The sequence below is a fragment of the Moschus berezovskii genome, chromosome 18 (assembly GCF_049115385.1).
Source record: "Moschus berezovskii isolate FMDL1 chromosome 18, NW_MosBer_1.0, whole genome shotgun sequence".
Lineage (NCBI taxonomy): Eukaryota > Metazoa > Chordata > Mammalia > Artiodactyla > Moschidae > Moschus > Moschus berezovskii.
The window spans coordinates 44,316,060-44,336,320 of NC_142477.1; the positions used below are offsets into that span (position 1 = coordinate 44,316,060).

At 38.0% G+C, this 20,261-nt stretch overlaps 1 protein-coding gene across 2 annotated transcripts in view; it reads right to left on the bottom strand.

Annotated features, from left to right (window-relative positions):
• The window catches only part of OXCT1 (3-oxoacid CoA-transferase 1), a 181,982-nt gene that overhangs the window by 72,611 nt on the left and 89,110 nt on the right, over positions 1-20,261 (bottom strand). For both annotated transcript variants that reach the window (XM_055422121.2, XM_088827668.1), the window contains exons 10-13: positions 17,140-17,234; positions 14,559-14,607; positions 8,138-8,210; positions 7,451-7,526 (exon numbers count right to left, since the gene is read on the bottom strand). In XM_055422121.2, coding sequence (XP_055278096.2) covers positions 7,451-7,526; positions 8,138-8,210; positions 14,559-14,607; positions 17,140-17,234 — 293 coding nt within the window. The remainder of the gene's footprint in view (positions 1-7,450; positions 7,527-8,137; positions 8,211-14,558; positions 14,608-17,139; positions 17,235-20,261) is intronic.

The window sequence follows — 20,261 nt, forward strand, 5'->3', positions numbered from 1 at the left end:
ACAATGGAGTATTACTCAGCCATTAAAAAGAATGCATTTGAACCAGTTCTAATGAAGTGGATGAAACTAGAGCCTATTATACAGAGTGAAGTAAGCCAGAAAGAAAAACACCAATATAATATACTAATGCATATATATGGAATTTAGAAAGATGCAAATGATAACCCTGTATACGAGACAGCAAAAGAGACACAGATGTATAAAACAGTCTTTGGGACTCTGTGGGAGAGGGTGAGGGTGGGATGGTTTGGGAGAATGGCATTGAAACATGTATATTATCATATGTGAAACGAATCGCCAGTTCAGGGTTGATGCATGTTACAGGATGCTCAGGGCTGGTGTGCGGGAATGACCCAGAGGGAGGATAAGGGGAGGAGGGAGGTGGGAGGGGGGTTCGGGAGGGGGAACTCATGTGCACCCGGGGCGGATTCATGTCAATGTATGGCAAAACCAACCAATATAATATTGTAAAATAATTAGCCTCCAATAAAAATAAAAAAAATTAAAATTAAAAAAAAAATTTTTTAAAAGCAAATACTGAAAGAGTCAACCTGAGTAACATCTGTAAGACTTGCATTAAAAAAAAATATCAAAGGATGTCCTTCAAGCAGACAAACAATAAGATCAGATGGCATTCTGAATTGATGTAAAGGAAAAGTGAAGGAAAGAGCAAATATACAGGGAAAATAGATAAAATACACAATTTATATACATAAATTATAAACAATATTTTTCTCATTTTCAATCGCTTTCATGTCAATGTATGGCAAAACCAACCAATGTAATACTGTAAAATAATTAGCCTCCAATAAAAAATAAATAAATAAAAGAGACTTGACTGTTTAGAGCAAAATAATAACAAAGTACCACGGATTTATGGGGATTCCCAGGTGGCACTAGTGATAAAGAATCTGCCTATCAATGCAGGGGACATAAGAGACACAGGTTCGATCCCTGGGTTGGGAAATTCTCCTGGAGGAGGGCATGGCAACACACTCCAGTATTCTTGCCTTGAGAATCCCCATGGACAGAGGAGCCTGGCAGGCTACAGTCCACAGAGTTGCATAAAGCTGGACAAAACTGAAGTGACTTAGCACACATGCATGCACCATGGATTTATAACATATGCAGAATAATATGACTAAATAGCAAATAAGATAACATAGAATATAACTTTATAGCTGTATGGTTCTTTCATTATATATAAAGTGATATAACTTGAAACAGACTGTGATAAATAAAAGATGGCCTATATTGCAAACCTTGAGAGAACCACTAAAATATATATAAGAAAATAAGTCAAGACTGGATAAAAATCCAAAATCTAACTATATATGTTAACTGCAAAAACTCACTTAAATGTAAAGACAGGTTATAGGTAGAAGAATGGGAAAAGATATACCATGCAGAGTAATCATATTAATATTAAGACAGTTGGCTTCATAATAAGAAATATTATCAGAGATAAAGAAAAATACAATTTTTTAAAAGGTCAATTTGTTAAAAGAATATAATAATCTTAAATGTGTACTACTGCAACGGAGCTCTACAACATATGAAGTAAAAAGTGATATAACTGAAAGGAGAAATATACAATTATAACTCAAGATTTCAATGCTCTTCTCTCAGTAACTGATAGAAAGGCACAGTAGACATGAACCACACCATCTCCCTGCTTGACCTAATTGACAGTTATATAACACTCTAGCCAATAAGAGCAGAATACACATTCTTTTCAAGAATGGAAACACATGGAACAGTCACAAAGGCAGATTATATTCTAGGCTGCAAATACATCTCAAACTTAAAAGGATAGAACCCATGTAAAGTATGTACTCTGACTTCAAGAGAATTAAACTAGAAATTAGCACAAAGTTTTGTGGAAAATCACCAAATATTTTGAAATTAAATGACATACTTTTAAATAACCAATAGGTCATGGGAAAAAAATCACAAGGGAGATTAAAAAGATCCTGAAGAGAATAATAATAAAACAAAATAGACAAAAATTTGTGGGATGTTACTGATACAGTGCTTAGAGACAAATTTAGAGCATGGCCCTTAATACACATCTAATAAATATTTGTTGAATGAATGAGCTAACTTAATCCCCAAAGCAAGCACATGAATTAAATGTTATCATTTTACAAATGAAAATATCAAGGTTCACCTAATTTGTTATACCACCAATAAATGACAGAACCAGTACTTAAGCAAGGCTTCCCTGGTGGCTCAGATGGTAAAGAATCTTCCTGCAATAAGGGAGATCTAGGTTCACTCCCTGGGTCAGAAAGAATCCCTGGAGAAGGGAATGGCAACCCACTTCAGTACTCTTGCTTAGATAATTCCGTAGACAGAGAAGCCTGGCAGGCTGCAGTCTCTGCGTGCATCCTAAGTCACTTCAGTCGTGTCTGACTCTTTTTGACCCTATGGACTGTAGCCTGCCAGGCTCTTCTGTCCATGGAATTCTCTAGGCAAATACTGGAGTGCCTTGCCATGCCTTCCTCCAGGTTATCTTCCTGACCCAGGGATCAAACCTGCATCTCATGCCTTTTACACTGGCAGGCGAGTTCTTTACCACTAGTGCCACCTGGGAAGCCCAGCTTACAGTCCATGGGGTCGCAAAGAATTGGACACGACTAAGCGATTAACACTTTCAATTCAGTACTTAAGAACAGGCACATCTAACCCCAAAGTTCTGTACAGTTTCTGTTACATTACCCTGATGGAGCAAAAGCATTACTGAATAATTGTTAAAGTACACATATTTCCCACCTGTCCTTTCTCCTTGCCCATGGTTTGCAGCTGCCTGAGCATTGGGACAAATGGACAAGACACCAATATCTTAAAACAGCTATCTAGATCTGTATGTTTGTATCTATCCATACAGTAATCTGTATATTTCTGTGTCTGCACCTACAGTTTAATATATGGGCTACACTTCATGCATCTAAACCTCAAAATTAAATGCTGAACACAACTCCTTCCCCCCAGCTGTACAAGTAGGAAGACTAGAGAGTTAGCTTATTTTAAGCAGGCATCATATCTAGGAGACCAAATCAATGTTATGCACTCATACATATAGCATACATGAATATGACACTGATTTGTGCTTAATCTTCTAAAATGCACAAAGAAATGAAAGATACGAGGGAAAAACAAACACCTAAACATCCTATTCGTGCTTGTCCCAAGAATCCCTCATTTCTGTTCTCCCTGTGTAGAAGCAGCAAGCCCTCGGCTGTTATGTTCAGCTCAGATACAGCAACTTGTCCAGAGGGCAGCTATTGCATGCCTTTAATAACCAGCTTCCATAGTAGGTCATATACATCTACGTCCCCTCACAAGTCTATCATCTACGGCAGCTGTTTCCCAGAAATAAGCATTAGAGAAGTCAGAGCAGCTCTGGATGGAGAGTCAACAGACTGAACATCTTCTATTTCTGCAGCTTGCCTAGGGTTACCATCATCAAGGAACTAGAAAGAGCCAATCACTGTTCTGTCACATTTTCTCTCTTTGTATGCTCAGGGCAGAATTTTCAAAAATCTGTGAAAACAGGACCCATGCTGCATACTAAGAAGCTATTAGAGGATAAGACAAATAGCATCCACACCATTTGCTTGCCTTAAAAGCTTAAGGTTTATTATAATCTGACATTGTAATGATTGATAGAGATGCTACGATGCAGAGAAACTCAAGACTTTACAACCATTGAAAGATTATTAAACTCAGTAAAAAGATAAAAGTAAATGAAAAATTATATAATAAAGTTGAACCCTTCAGCGCCTTGACTGCCAGGTCTTGCAATAAAAATATATCTAAATTTTATAAATCACCATAAATCTTTAGGGCAAACAGAAATAGACAACTCACTGAAACTACATAAGGAGGCTAGGCTGTTATCCATCACCAATAAAAACAAGAAATGTGTCCTCGGATCTGGTACTTGAATATGAATTTGGATACACAGGTTTTACAGTTACTGCAAAATAGTCTTGCTTATGCCAGTGTTTTTTGAGGCAAATATTCCCTCTCAATGTTAAGCAACAGTATTGAAGAAGTTAAAAATAATAGCCACTATTTATGAAGTGCTTTGAGTCTCCACTTTTCATTTTCTTTTCATTTAATCCTAACAAAACCATGTACTCCAGATTGTGTAATTTTTAAGGGATAGAGCTGAAATTCAAATCAGATCTCTTCCAAATTAAAGCTCATGGTCTTGACTCTTAAGCTATCTTGAATCCAAAGGAAGCAAAATATATACCATGTATCACATACAAAGAATCCCTGAAGTGATTATCAGTTACTCAAGGAACAAAACAGGGCTTCCCTGGTGGCCCAGGGGTAAAGAATCTGCCTGCCAATGCAGGAGACAGGGATTCAATCCCGATCCGCGAAGACCTCACCTGCTGTGGAGCAACTAAGCCCATGCACCACAACTACCAGGCAAGCGCTCTAGAGCCTGAGAGCTGCAGCTACTGCAGCCTGTGTGCCTGAGACCGTTCTCTCCAACAGGAAAAATCGCCGCAGAGAAAAACCCATCCACTGCAACTAGAGAGTAGCGCTCAGCACAACTAGAGAAATGTCTGCGCAGCAACCAAGACCCAGCACAGCCATAAACAAAATTCTAAAAGAACAAAAGAAATGCTCATTCAGAAAAGACACTATTAACTTCCATGACCAAAAGAGTGGAACCAGACACAAGAACACTTTTTAAGCTTTTCTCCACACCCTTCAGAACTCCAGAGTTCTCTATCGCTGCTCCACTAGATCCAGTCCTTTGCAAACCCATGATCTCCAAACTATATAAGGAAAATTACAAAGCAATAAACACTGATGTTTTAATCATTCACAGGAATCTTCATAGGATATGTAAAACCACGACACATGTTGGAAAATCTTTCCTACAAATGACAACTACATAATGCATACTCTTACATGACAGTTTCCAGCCTCACTGTGTGCTAATTCATAATAAAAACAAATTGTATAGTAGCTTGTTAAAGATGCCCAAGTTCCCTGAAAGCAAAAATGCAATGGACATGTTTCTGTGATTTTAAAACTCACTAATAGTCCAGATTGAGAAATAGACAGGGAAACAGTGGAAACAGTGTCAGACTTTATTATTATTATTTTTTTTGCTCCAAAATCACTGCAGATGCTGATTGCAGCCATGAAATTAAAAGACGCTTACTCCTTGGAAGGAAAGTTATGACCAACCTAGACAGCATATTAAAAAGCAGAGACATTACTTTGCCAACAAAGGCCCATCTAGTCAAGGCTATGGTTTTTCCAGTGGTCATGTATGGATGTGAGAGTTGGACTGTGAAGAAAGCTGAGTGCTGAAGAATTGACGCTTTTGAACTGTGGTGCTGGAGAAGACTCTTGAGAGTCCCTTGGACTGCAAGGAGGTCCAACCAGTCCATCCTAAAGGAGATCAGTCCTGGGTGTTCATTGGAAAGACTGACGTTAAAGCTGAAACTCCAATACTTTGGTCACCTCATGCGAAGAGTTGACTCACTGGAAAAGACACTGATGCTGGGAGGGATTGGGGGCAGGAGGAGAAGGGGATGACAGAGGATGAGATGGCTGGATGGCATCACCGACTCGATGGACATGAGTTTGAGTGAACTCCGGGAGTTGGTGATGGACAGGGAGGCCTGGTGTGCTGTGATTCATGGGGTTGCGAAGAGTCGGACACGACTGAGCAACTGAAATGAACTGAAGAGTCCAGAGAAATAAACTCTACTTTGAACTCTCTCGCTTCTGTTCATAGTAACCAATCCTCTTCTGTCCTCTGCCAGGCATCTCCAACTTCTCCTTCTTATCAAATAATAACAACGCATTTATCTAGCATATACTGTATCAAGCTCTATGATATGTATTATAACCTTAGAATCAGGGCTAAAACTCAGAGCTTGCTATTTTATGCTCCTTCTACTACCCTCTATTAGCCTTTTTCTAAAATTCATGTCAATGTATGGCAAAACCAACCAATATAATATTGTAATTAGCCTCCAATAAAATAAATAAATTAATTAATTAAAAAAATAAAATTTGAAAAGAGAAATACACTCTGACTTTCTACACAAATAAACATTCCTATAAAGTATCAATCTGACTTACTGTATAATGCTCAGGAGACTTCCTGATTTCTTCGAAGCCTCCAAAAGTTGCTAACTCTTATAACTATGGCTAATTTAAAATAACAATATAATCTATAATTTGCTAAGTGTTCTTACTATTACTGGGTCAATGATATTTTCCCTTTACATTTTAAATACGATTGATGATCATTCTTTAATACACTCAAACTTGGTTTTCACACATGGTTACATATCATCACCATATAGGACTCCTTTTAAAATAACCAGTTCCCAGGTTATATCCCAGATTAAACTGGAAACTAATGATGGGCCAGAGGCATCACCATTTTTAAAAATCCCCAGGTGCTTCCAATATGCAACCAAGTTTGAGAACTAGAGCTGTAATAATAACTGAAATTTAAAAATTATGTTTCAAGAGATCATAGTTCAAAAAAGCTAAACTAATACAACCTCTACCATTGTTATCAACTACATTAATTCACCCTCCTCAACAAATGAGCAGGAAAAACTAAGAAATTAAAAAAAAAAAATACCTTTCATTATAGAATACCAACCTCAGTTAAACAAAATATTTTTTAGCTCCAGCTTCAGAGAAACACACAGAAACCTTTAAAGATACACATTAAAAGAGTAACCTGAAAAAAATGAGCTCATAATCATGGACACTCATTGTTGTTTGCCTACACATATAAAGAACCACACTTGGGAATGTAAAGAACTACACTCATAAATCAACTGATTATAGTCTTTTTTCCAAAGCTAATTTCAAGAGGTTTCTTCCCTGATTTAGATCGTTAGTAAATGAAAACTGTTTGCATTTCACAGACATGTTTAAATATCATAGGTTTTGTATTCAGTAATATAAGACAATGTGATTGATTACTCATGGGGTCACATGACTAATTAAGAGAGGATTTTAACCACTGAATAAGAAAATAATACAATTAACATAAAATTAATGAACATATTAATTACTCTTTCTAGTTATAAAGCTTAGTTATAATAAATAATTGTATTTCTTACTTTTATCGGAGTATAATTAACCCATATTTTTTACCTTCTGAGGAAGTTCTGTTTTTCTAGGGAAAATTATGCTTTGACTCTGATCTTATCTATTTTTAGTTCCAATTACATAGTAAACTGGCAAAGCTAAATATTTTTCAGGAGAATTAGAAATTTGATTTTTATTAAAATTTGAAATAAGAAATATATATTACAATACCTACTTTTGTAACAATTATATTTGCATTCATAGCAATCTGACAAGATTTTTCTTAATATTAATACTTCAAACACAATTATTCTAACCCACGCATAATTCAGAAGAAAACATGCCTACTTACAGGTATCATCCAGTTAGCCAGGTCACCATATTTGGAAACCTGCATGGCTCCTAGCATTGTTAGATTGACATGTCCCCTGAGAAAGACAGAGAAGAAACATAAAGCAAACTTCCATGTTTTATGTCCCTTTTGCTTGAAATTGCCAGCAATTAAATAATCCTACTCCCCCTGACCCCAAATACATTTGCTTTTCTCCACCCAACACTTGATTGCCAAATAGACTGGCTTCAAGCTAATGTAGAAAAATAACTATTAAGAGTTCTTTTAAAAAATTATAGCCTATATTGTCGCCAAAAACAAATTAAAAACAGGTGTACACAGTGAGTTTGTTTCCTTTGGTAAGGGAGAATGTGGCTCGATTTGAAGGCAAGCACTACCTAGAAAATGAAAACACAGTTTGAAGAAAGTGTTAGGATCCTCAGAAAGAGCCTCAGAAATGTTTACTTCAGTTTAGTTGGCACACAGACATATATTTTACTTTGAAGGTTCTTTTAATAATCGCGGTCTGCATGTTCCAATTGCCAACATTCAATGTGAATAATTTCACATCTCGGTGCAGCCAAGCAAGTCCATGATCATTTTCCGGCTGGGAGAGGTGGTTATGTTTTAGAGTCTTGCTAACAGACTCAGGGATGACTCAGCTCATTCCACACCGTGGGAAACATGAGGGGCTCCATTATTACATACCCTCTAATCATCGCAAATGATTCATCGCTGGAGAAATAAGAGGCTCCTGGAAGAACAGTAACTGTTTCCTTGCCTACACACACACACACACACACACACAAACACAGGGAAAACAAAAGAAAGAAAAGGCTATTAGATTTCTAAGAGTGGAAATCATGGTGGAGACAGAGGTCTATACCTTCTCTATCTCATACAGAACTAAGTGTCCCTTAACCAAAACAGAGCAACAACAGGGGTATGGGGGGACACAATGGGAACTGTCAACCTACAAAGACAAGTGTTTTGTCACTAACATTGTTCAGATTTGCCCTTGCGTGGGAATAATGAAAAGCAGACCAACTTTTCATTTTATTATTGTTTTAAAATTGTCTACAGACAATGCACTTCTCTATTGCCTATTATTACATAACCATCCCTGTCTCCCACCAGACCCAGTCCCTTCACAAGCCCCTGTTAGATGCTAATAGGAGTAAAGAAGAAAGGGGTTCCTGGCATGTACCTGTCAGAACCCAATGCTACTGTAAGTCACTGGACCGAAACACTGTAGAATAAACATGAAGAAATACAGCTTGAAGGGAATGATGCAGGAGATGCTTCTCAAATATTTCTTAAAAATCAATGAATAATCTAGAAAGAGAGGTTCCACCTAATTCCTTAACATCACTGGGCCTGAATCTCTTCTTTCAACCATTCTCTCTCTCTGCTTCATCTTTCTGCCCTTGCTTCAGTAAATTTCTATTAATAACCAGAAAAGGCCCTCTTAGGACCTCTCCCGATACTTATATCCCATAATAAAAACTCAGAACTAGAAAAGTTCTTCAAGGTCATCCAATCCCTACACAAGCAATAATATAACCTAACTCAAACCTGAGCTGCTTAGTTCTTGTGACCTGTCTATTCAGAAGCTTGAGGTACCTAGAAGATGCTTCTGGTCTCAACAGAAAAGTGTTCATGTGCCACTCTGCCAAAGGTTAAGTCAACTGTCTGAGAACACTGCATACCACTGCCCCAGGGTAATAGGGCAGACAAGAAGGAGGGGAAGAAAAGCGATTCCAAGACCGGAATAGAGCAAAGCTCCTGGACACAAGAGGACCAGAGTGATCGGACTGTGCCCAGATGTGCAACAGCTGGCCCCTCAACTTCTCAAGTCACGTCCGAAAGCTAACTTCACCAACGTCCCCCTCCATCTGAGCTCACATAGACAGCATGACTATTTATATCACGTTGAATTATTTACTGACCCCCAAAAGTTTGATTCTAATCAAAGGAAACATTCTCACCTCTTTTAAAGGAACATAAAGCGGTAAAGCTTTGGAAAATGCTTTCTGGTGTGGTTAATAAGGGCTGGCTTATAAACAGCATGTAAGATTTGGAGGATTAAATGAAATCATGCATGTAAAGCCCTTATTCTAGGACCTGGCACAGAGAAAGCACTCTGTGAACATTAATTTTTAGCATTATTTTCATTGTTATTCCTCACTCCAAACCTACTTGTGAAAAAGACAATGCCATCAACCCTCTAGGGATAAATGCTACAGGGGCAAGCAATTAGCTTTTATGATACGGTTATATACCAGCGTCTGAACTCCAGGTTTCAGGACAAGCAGAATACAACTAAGCCTTATCCTAACACCACTTTCATGTCCAGAAATTACAGCTCCTCTCCAGTCCTGTGAGATGGAGAGGCAAAGAAGAACTTGTAGGCTGAAAATGCAAAACAAACAAAAATCTCAATTCTTTGTTCTCTTGTGATAAATCAAAATGACTTCTAAAGGGCTATCTCTACCTGCTGGCAACACACAGAAGACATTATTTACCACTAACTGTAAAGGAAACTCTGAGATCAATGCACACAGAGCTTCCGATCTCCCCATGTGATTTATCAAGCATAGTATTTTTTAAAGAGCCGAGAAAATAATTCTTATGAAAGTTATTGTCAGGCCCCCTGTAATATATTCTGGCATCTTATAAACATGTTCTTTGAAAAAAAAGTTAATTTTCATTTTTAACATCCCAAAATCTAAATAAAAATAGGATATCCTAAAGTTGATATCAATGCTTTTCAAATACAGTGTCCTAACTTGGTTAAATAATTATAATCAATTATACAATCAATATCTTAATGAAAAAGACTTTTCTTATTCGGCTTTTTCTAATTATTTGTCTCCTTCAACTTTCCCCTGTATATGTCTATATCCTCTCATGATATTCAGGCAATAGAATTATCCAATTTCATGGTTATTGAGTCATTTGGCTCATGACATAACAAGCCATTCACTCAATATCAAGTAAATGTTTACTCTGTAACTTAAACAAAATGCAGATGCCCTAAACAAATGGTTCTCAAACACTCATCAGAATCACATGGAGGGCTTATAAAAACACAGACTGTTGAGCACAACTCCCAGAGTTTGAGGATTTTCATCTCTAAGAAATCCCCATTGTTGGGGATGCCAATGCTGTGGCTCTGAAAACCACACTTTGAGAACCACTGCCCTAAGCAAGGGCTTCCCAGGTGGGTAAAGAATCTGCTTTCAATGCAGGAGATACAGGTTCAATCCCTGGATAGGGAAGATCCCCTGGAGAAGGGCACAGCAACCCACTTCAGTATGCTTGCCTGGAGAATCCCATGGACAGAGGAGCCTTAAGGGCTACAGTCCATGGGACAGCAAAGAGTCGGACATGACTGTAGCAATGAAGCAAGCATACATGCCCTAAACAAAAGGAACACAATACCCAGCAAGAGAGATGAATATACACAAATAATAACAAGGCAAAATGTGGTATGCTTATGAGATGCTAAATGTGTTGTGGGTTCGAAGGAGAAGCACTTCTGAGCCGCAAGAGGATTTGGAGAGGACAAATGAACTAGGACCTGAAGGACAGGCATTACCGATAAAGAGATGGGGATGAAAAAGGAAGGGATAGAATGAAACAAAAAAGGAAGGGCACTGAAACAGCTAAGTCATGGAGGAAGGAAACAGAACAGATCGAGCAGTTCAGTATGGGTGGACTCAGTTACAGCGAAAGATAAATCTGGAAAGGTCAATCACAACCATTAGAGAGATCCTGAATGCGGTACTATTTGTACTTTAGACTGCAGGCCTGTAATTCTTCAGATGTGGCAGACGGACCTCTAGAGCAGATACCAGTGATGCTGGGGGCTGGAAACTGCTCTGATTATTGCAGGATACTTAACAGCATCCCTGGCCTCTGCATACTAAATGCCAGTAACACTGGCACTCCAGACATTATCAAATGTTCCCAGAAAGGTGAAATCACCCCTCTTTCCCATTGAAAGCCACTGCTCTAGAGGCACATGGCAGGAAACAAGGATATTCAAAAGCCATGAATATACTTTCTAGGTTGTTGTTGTTGTTGTTTAGTTGTTAAGTCTTTCTAAGTAGTTTTTTAATCAAAAGGTAGGGAAGTCTGGCATGCTGCAGTCCACGGGTTCGCACAGTCAGACATGACTTAGCGACTGAACAATGACCAAGAAGAAGTCATTAAAAACATTTTGATATTAAAATAAGAAAAATATTTAGAAATAAGAAAGAATGCAAAATGCCCGTTAATATGAAAGCTAACATGAGATTTATTAGAAATTTCACAATTGTACTAGGATGCTGCAAATCTTCCTGAGACCTCAGAAATGTTCTAAATGCTGCCTTCTGCACCCTTGTAAATTCTCAAGTTATCAGTGGATGTAGCTCAATGTGCAGAGAAAAAGGCCCAGGGCCAAGAGCAGGAGACTAAATGTGAATCTGTCCCTAGAAACCTGATCTTGAGCACATCACTTCACTTTTCTGGGCTTCAGTTTCCCAACGTGTATAAAAAGTTTTCACTTGAGGCTCAAATGATATATTGATCATACACGTGAAAAAATATGCTGTAAACTATGTGGTTCTATACAAGTGGTCATTCATTGTTACATAACCACATAAAATTATTTAGAAAAAATGATCCTTAGAAATAGTTCTAATTATTATTTTAATACACTTTTTATGCCCAGAAACATAACTCTCTGTCTTTGTTCTAGTGAATTTCTATGAAAATCCTGTCAAATGAACACAATGGGCTAATCTTCCTGGTAATGTCCAAACTTGGGGAGTTGAGGAAATCATCAATTTATATTCTGGGTTCTGGAGTTCAAAGTATTTCCCCTCTAACTTAGCTCCAAAGTCAAAAGCATCATAAATTCCAAAAAGGACTTTGATGAAAGAGATAGAATACTATTAAACTGATTTGCAGCCTAGCTTCCCAAAAGCAATGAATTCTGGTTTTACAAAGTACTTTAAGATTATATATGGTATTTCAGAAGTTGAAATCTAAAACTGGTGGCTTCATTAGGGTTGAGCTACTTTTAAGCTCAATGGAATCAGAAATGTCTACTCTCCAGTGATGTCATTGAAAAGATTAACTACTTTCCAAAGAAAGTGGGCATTATGAGCTCAAGCCTGAAATTTGGAAAATGGAGTTATTCATTTTGCAAATAACTCACTAACATCATAAATTAATTAAACCAAGCAGCAAATATTTTCACAGATCAATGAGCTATTGCTAAAGGGTACAGTACAATTAAATCACAGCCTTGGTTAAATGTCATTGCTTTATCACAGTGAGCCTTTCAGAGTTAAGCCGTGTTAACTAATTCAACTATTCAACCAGAAGCTGTTTTACTTCCAAAAATCCTAACTATTAAACATCAATTCTACTTGGTAGCTGGCCTTTATATTTGGTTCCTGTTGCTTCTCTTCAGAAATTTACACATACTATTTTTGAACGCAAAGTAAGAATTATACTTTTGTTGGGGCAGAGTGAATAGGAGTAAAAGAAGGATAAAGAAAATCATGCTGGATTATAAAAATTAGCTTCTTATGGGAAGCTCCAACCTAAGGAAAATCTTTAGCTCCAACAGGGTGGCAGTATTGCCTCAAGTATGGGCAATGATGGAGGCCAAAAGGTCTGACCTGTTTTTCCTCCTCCTCCAGGCTGCTGCAATGTGTGACTCTCTGTCCCAGTCAAATAAAAGGTTAATAATAAAAGGCAAAGCATATGAATACCAGAACATAGGAGAAGACAGGCTAGAGTTCCCAATTCAAAGAAACTCTGTATTTATCACCTATATCATTAGGTTGCAATCAGTAGCAGAGTACATCCTTAAGTACCCTTGAAGTTTTGAAGGATACTCTACTAACCAGCCTTCTTGCCTGGGAACTCCTACGGACAGAGGAACCTGGCTGGCTACAGTCCATGGGGTCACAAAAGAGTTGGACATGACTTAGCAACTAATCAACAAACAACTCCTAACTCTGATGTCAATTAGAGCAGCAATCCCCAATCTTTTGAGCACTAGTGACTAGTTTCATGGAAGCCAATTTTTCCATGGACCAGAGAGTAGAGGGAAGATTTCAGGATTATTCAAGCATATTACATTTATTGTGCATTTTATTTCTATTATTACTACATGAGTTCCACCTCAGATCATCAGACATTGGATTCTAGTGGTTAGGGACCCCTGGATTAGCGGACAGACCCATGACAAAAACCCCAGAGCCCCAGATCTTGGTTTTGGCTGCTACTATGGGTCCACTGGAAAAGAGTCTGATGCAAGGAGGGATTGGGGGTGGGAGGAGACGGGGACGACAGAGAATGAGATGGCTGGATGGCATCACCGACTCGATGGACGTGAGTTTGAGTGAACTCCGGGAGTTGGTGATGGACAGGGAGGTCTGGCGTGCTGTGATTCATGGGGTCGCAAAGAGTCGGACACAACTGAGCAACTGAACTGAACTGAACTGATGAGTCCACTTCCCACCTTCTCATCATGAGAAGACAGATCTGTTTCAGCCTGGGGTCTGCTAGTTGGAGGCGCAAGCAGAAGGTACAGCAGAGGAGATGCCCATTCTCACCCTCACCCAGGTTTATGCAAGATGTATGTGTTCCTCCACAAAGACCCCGGTTCCTGTCTGGTGACCCTCTCCCACAATTGCCCCTTAAGGTCCAAGGGTGATAAAAACTCCCTGTGGTACTTCAACATCCTTTCTGGTTTGCCTTAACCCTGTTTACACCCCTGTAAACTATCCTTTCCTTTAATTCTCATTACTCCACCTGAGAGCATTCTCTGTGCGCAGTCAGGATGGCGCCTGATTGACCACCAAAGCTTCTGCCATTTCATGTAGCCCCTCCTGCAATTTCTCCTGTATCTTACTCTGCTCTAAATAGGGGAGACCTCTGATGGGCAAGCAGACCAAGATGGCACTGGGAAGGCTTCTCTCGCTTCCTCCATGTAAAGTACAGTGCATATTCTCCAGGAAACATCCAAGAATCAAGCCCAACTCCTTACTCTAACATCATTTGGCAGAGAACGAAACTAATAGCAAAGGAAAATGCTGGAAGAACATGTAATGAGTTATTTTACCTGCATTGATTAGATCTGCATCAACTTCATTTTTTAATGGGTATGGACCCTGTCAAATAAAGCACATGTCCAGTTAGGAAAAGAAGTTTCTCACTGAATCACACACTAAAACTTTAATGCAAACAACTTCATTCAAAACCTTAGGAAATGATTATCAGAAGAAATGAGGTGAACCTTTTCAAAGTAATCCTAATGTTTTCATGGCTCTGTTTCTCACATTGATTAGTCTTTTCTACGCTAATAAGTGTGATCGGGTAAGTGAAAAATAGCTTCTTACCAAAGTTTGAAAGAAATGTTAAGCTATTGGAAACACAGGTCAATAAAAAAGTAATTATTTATTATCTATTATGCAGTCTATGCTATAGTATCTCAATGCTGCTGCCAAGTCGCTTCAGTCGTGTCTGACTCAATGAATACAAACTAAATGGCTACTTTATTGGGCTAGAAGGATCTGAAGAAGCAAGTCTCATCTTTTTGATACCCTTATTGTCCCTTTGACTGGTAATCCTAAGTTTTTATTTTTTATTTTTATAAACCATCTCTAATAACTTGAATAGGGTGAGCAGTTTCATAACATATATTAAACTAAAAGAGAGGAAATAGAAAAAGAGAAAAGAAAAGGTCTAAGTTAGAGCCAAGAAAGAGGAAATAGTGGCTGTGAAACTTTAACATACTTTCAAAAAATGGGATCAAAAATGTATTCTTTAAATAAACTGAAATGGTAACTAATGTTTTAGACCTGCAAGCTGGAATCAAGATTGCTGGGAGAAATATCAATAACCTCAGATATGCAGATGACACTACCCTTATGGCAGAAAGTGAAGAGGAACTCAAAAGCCTCTTGATGAAAGTGAAAGAGGAGAGTGAAAAGTTTGGCTTGAAGCTCAACATTCAGAAAACAAAGATCCTGGCATCTGGTCCCATCACTTCGTGGGAAATAGATGGAAAAACAGTGGAAACAGTGTCAGACTTTACTTATTTGGGCTCCAAAATCACTGCAGATGCTGATTGCAGCCATGAAATTAAAAGACGCTTACTCCTTGGAAGGAAAGTTATGACCAACCTTGATAGTATATTAAAAAGCAGAGACATTACTTTGCCAACCAAGGTCTGTCTAGTCAAGGCAATGGTTTTTCCCGTGGTCATGTATGGATGTGAGAGTTGGACTGTGAAGAAAGTTGATCGCCGAAGAATCGATGCTTTTGAACTGTGGTGTTGGAGAAGACTCTTGAGAGTCCCTTATACTGCAAGGAGATCCAACCAGTCCATTCTAAAGGAGATCAATCCTGGGTGTTCATTGGAGGGACTGATGCTAAAGCTGAAACTGCAATACTTTGGCCACCTCATGCGACGAGTTGACTCACTGGAAAAGACTCTGATGCTGGGAAAGGTTGGGGGCAGGAGGAGAAGGGGACGATGGAGAATGAGATGGCTGGATGCCATCACCGACTCTGTGGACATGAGTTTGAGTGTACTCCGGGAGTTGGTGATGGACAGGGAGGCCTGGCGTGCTGTGATTCATGGGGTCGCAGAGAGTCGGACACGACTGAGCGACTGAACTGAACTGAACTGAAATTTTTCCTTAAACAGTGATCATAGTTATGCATATCAACTTATCTCCGTTGTCTTCAAAATAAGGGATCTGGTCAATCTAGATAATCTCTAAGGTACCTGAAAAATGTGACTCTTTGCAGTATGAATCTGTTTTTATCCAGACTATTACCATTTTTATGTTTTTGAAAATGGTCACAATCATTGCCTCAATCAGAATCAACTACATGCTCATGACCATAATTTATATTTTAAATGCTGGATATACATTTTCCATATGTACAATTTGTACTGTGTTAACAGTTAAGATCTACTGAGAAACAATAAAAGATTAGGAATATTATAAATTGTTAGACTATAAGTAATCACTGCCATAATTAATAAGTAAATAAAATTTATTCAAGAAGCTGAAGTATTTAATTTTATTTTATGTTAAATAAATATTAAAATAAAAGAAATGGTCAAATTCTATGAGGATATTGAGCCCATTTGAAACGTTATTCTTGAGAAAGGGAAAATTCTACTCTTTTGAACAACATGGCCTCAAAATGATTATTACATGAGAACTTTTCGAATTAGCCAACTGTCCTGTTCTAAAGGAGCAATAGAAATGTTACTCTTCAGTTTCTCATGCTGAAACTTGCTGATTTTTATTCAATGTAGAATTATTAATAATCTTCATTATCTTGTGCAATCACACAAAGGTTAATAAATAGTTTACCTGAACAGGCTGGTGTAAGGTCTCTGAAGTGGGCGTAATAAGGGAGATGGAAACTCATACGGTGATAAATGAGGAGTGATTAAAAAGCTCATGGAGTAGGGAAATTACCATCTACTCCATAAAATACAACAGGACATGTTCATAAGTACTACCATTTTATGGGAAAAGTTAAACATTTTATTATGAGGATAAAGAGAAAGAAGAATAAGATTGGAAAATCTAAGCTAACAACTCTAAAAAGACTGCACTATATAAAATATCTTATTTTCCATCAAGACTGGATAAATAAAACTTTAATTGCTGTCTTACCAAACCCAGGACTCCATTTTCACTTTGCAGATGGACAGTCATATTGGGGCTGATATAGTTGCTGGCCAGAAGTGGTATTCCTATGCCCAAATTGGCTGGAATAAAAGATGTTAAGGTCCAACATACAAAAGGTAGAGAGATTATGCCATAAATCTTCTACATGAATAAATCTGCATAGAACTGTTTAAAAGAACTTTTTCTGAATGTATTCTCCCACCACTCTCTAGGTATTATTTTGTAATGTTTTCAAAAAGAAAATCTCTGAAATAATCACAGCTTTCGCCATGAAGATATCAAAGTAGTGGCTTTAGAAGACTAATCAAAAGGTCATTTTTAATTGTAAGACACGTTTAGCAAATTTTGGATTGTATTATGACTTATATACTATGTATTAGGACTAATGTATTATGATGTATGTAGTATGACTGCTGACTGATGTAACACGGCCTGAGCTTTGTTTAAAAGCATTTTTCACTATTCGAAACTCCAACTGAGACTTTTAAAGGTGATTAAAATATTCTACAAGGGGCTTCTGGGTTTGAATTTTAACAGTTTTCTGACAACACCAACATGTCTACCTAAATTGTATGGATTCCTTTGGGTCACTGTAATAACATCCATTGGTAACTGAATCTTCTCCAAGACATAAAGAAGATGGTGGGGATGCTTAAGTTTCAGTGAATACAACTGAGACCATCTATTAAAAAGAGCCTATGCTACAGCATCAAAGTGCTAACTGATTGGGATTAGCAGATGCCAACTATTATATACAGAATAGATTAAAAAACAAGGTCCTACCGTACAGCACAGGGAACTATATTCAATATCCTATGACAAACCATAATGGAAAATAATCTGTAAAAGAACCTATGTATGCATAACTGAGTCACTCTGCTATGCAGCAGAAATTAAATACAACACTGTAAGTCAACTATACTTCAATAAATTTTTTTTAAAAGAGCTAACTGAGGCTATTAAATCTTTCTTCAGACGATCAAAGTCCTGACTTGTATGAAGTGGTGTGAATTTGATCTTGCCTCTCAAGATCAAAGCAGCTGACCAGATCAGAAATACTGACTGACTGTGGGAATTCCCCGGCATCCAGTGGTTAGGACTTGGCATTTTCACTGCTGTGGGCCCGGGCTTGATTCCTGGTTGGGAAACTAAGACCCTACAAGCTACGCAGCACGGCCCAAAAGAAAAAAACAAAAACAAAACCTGACACTGTCTGGAACTGCTGTCCATGCTGTCCACTACTGCACACCATAGACCCTGACAGAATTAAAGAATAACAGCACTCTGATGAGATTCCAGTAATAGGGAGTGCTTTAAGAATCAAGGCCAGAAAAGATAAAGTTTGTATATGGTACCATATTATAAACTACAAAGGCCAGCAAAACAACCCAACGTGCCAGGTCACCTCTAGTGAATATAGTAAGTCTATGAAGCTATGATGATAGCTACTTGGATTACCTCCTACCAAACCATCTAGCGTAGACTTAACTGTGTTTCTCAGAGTGATGCACGTAACACACTGAGGTACTGATTCTACTATGAGCAGGTTATTTTCAAGAAAGGGCAATCCAAATTACAAGTTTTATACTTCAACTTTCTAATCATTTGCTGCAATTTTCAGTTCTTTACCAGAGTCAAATACCAGAGAGAAAAAAGTCCATGCAATTTGGGTTGAAAAAGAGTAGGTGCTGTGGAAAGACCATTATATGAACTGACTTGCAAATATTTTCATAGGCAATACACTGACAGTGAATAAAGGATACCTAGAAGAGGAGCCAATACATCGAAAATCAGAGTTATCATATAGTCAATGTTAAAGTGTCAGTGGTAAACCAGTTGACTGAAGGTAAAAGGAAAACCCACAGACAAGCTTTCATCGACTCAGCCAATTTGGTTGACTCTGTATCTTGCTGATATGGAAGCTGAAAAAGGAGGCACTATAATATTCTCTTCCTTGTGTGAATTCCCACCATAAACCAATGCATAAACTGAAAGATTTAAAAAAAATGAAGTGATGGAGGTAAGAAGAAAGTAAAAAAAAGTGAGTTTTCCCAGTCAATATCAGTCTGAAAGAAGGTTTTTATGGACTAGAGGAAGTTCAGAGAATGGATACACACGTCATGTTTCTACCTCCTGTCCCAGGACTTTAAGTATGGCTTTACTGTATTCACCATGCAACAAATATTTAAATTTATACATACATTATTTTAATTTATATATATATTATTTGTATTATATAGTTCAATGGTTAATGTCTCGAAAATTAGCAAAAAGGCAAACAGACTCACTGACATTTAAACACATTCAAAATCCAAACACTTTATCTACCCCTTTCTTGACAAAGTATCTAAAGCAGAATTTGAATCATTCATTGAATACAAAACATCAGACATAAAAGGGTACACTCACAGGGATCTTTGTCATGGGAAACAAGAGGCTGTTAAAGAGTTGGATCTTATGTTTCAAATGAGTATGTAAATGTCAGAACACAGAGAAAGCAAATAGCATTGGTTATAACTAGTACTTCTGAGAATTTAAACCTTCATCTTGGGTAATCTCTTTTCCCAATTAACTTTAGCCAAATGCCAAATTAAACTGAAATTCACTGTATATCAGAGAATCAGTTCAGTTCAGTAGCTCAGTTGTGTCTGACTCTTTGCGACCCCATGAATCACAGCACTCCAGGCCTCCCTGTCCATCACCAACTCCCGGAGTTCACTCAAACTCAAGTCCATCGAGTCGGTGATGCCATCCAGCCATCTCATCCTCTGTCATCCCCTTCTCCTCCTGCCCCCAATCCCTCCCAGCATCAGAGTCTTTTCCAGTGAGTCAACTCTTTGCATGAAGTGGCCAAAGTATTGGAGTTTCAGCTTTAGCATCAGTCCTTCCAATGAATACCCAGGATTGATCTCCTTTAGAATGGACTGGTTGGATCTCCTTGCAGTCCAAGGGACTCTCAAGAGTCTTCTCCAACAACACAGTTCAAAAGCAACAATTCTTTGGCGATCAGCTTTCTTCACAGTCCAACTCTCATATCCATATATGACCACTGAAAAAACCATAGCCTTGACTAGACGGACCTTTGTTGGCAAAGTAATGTTTTTGCT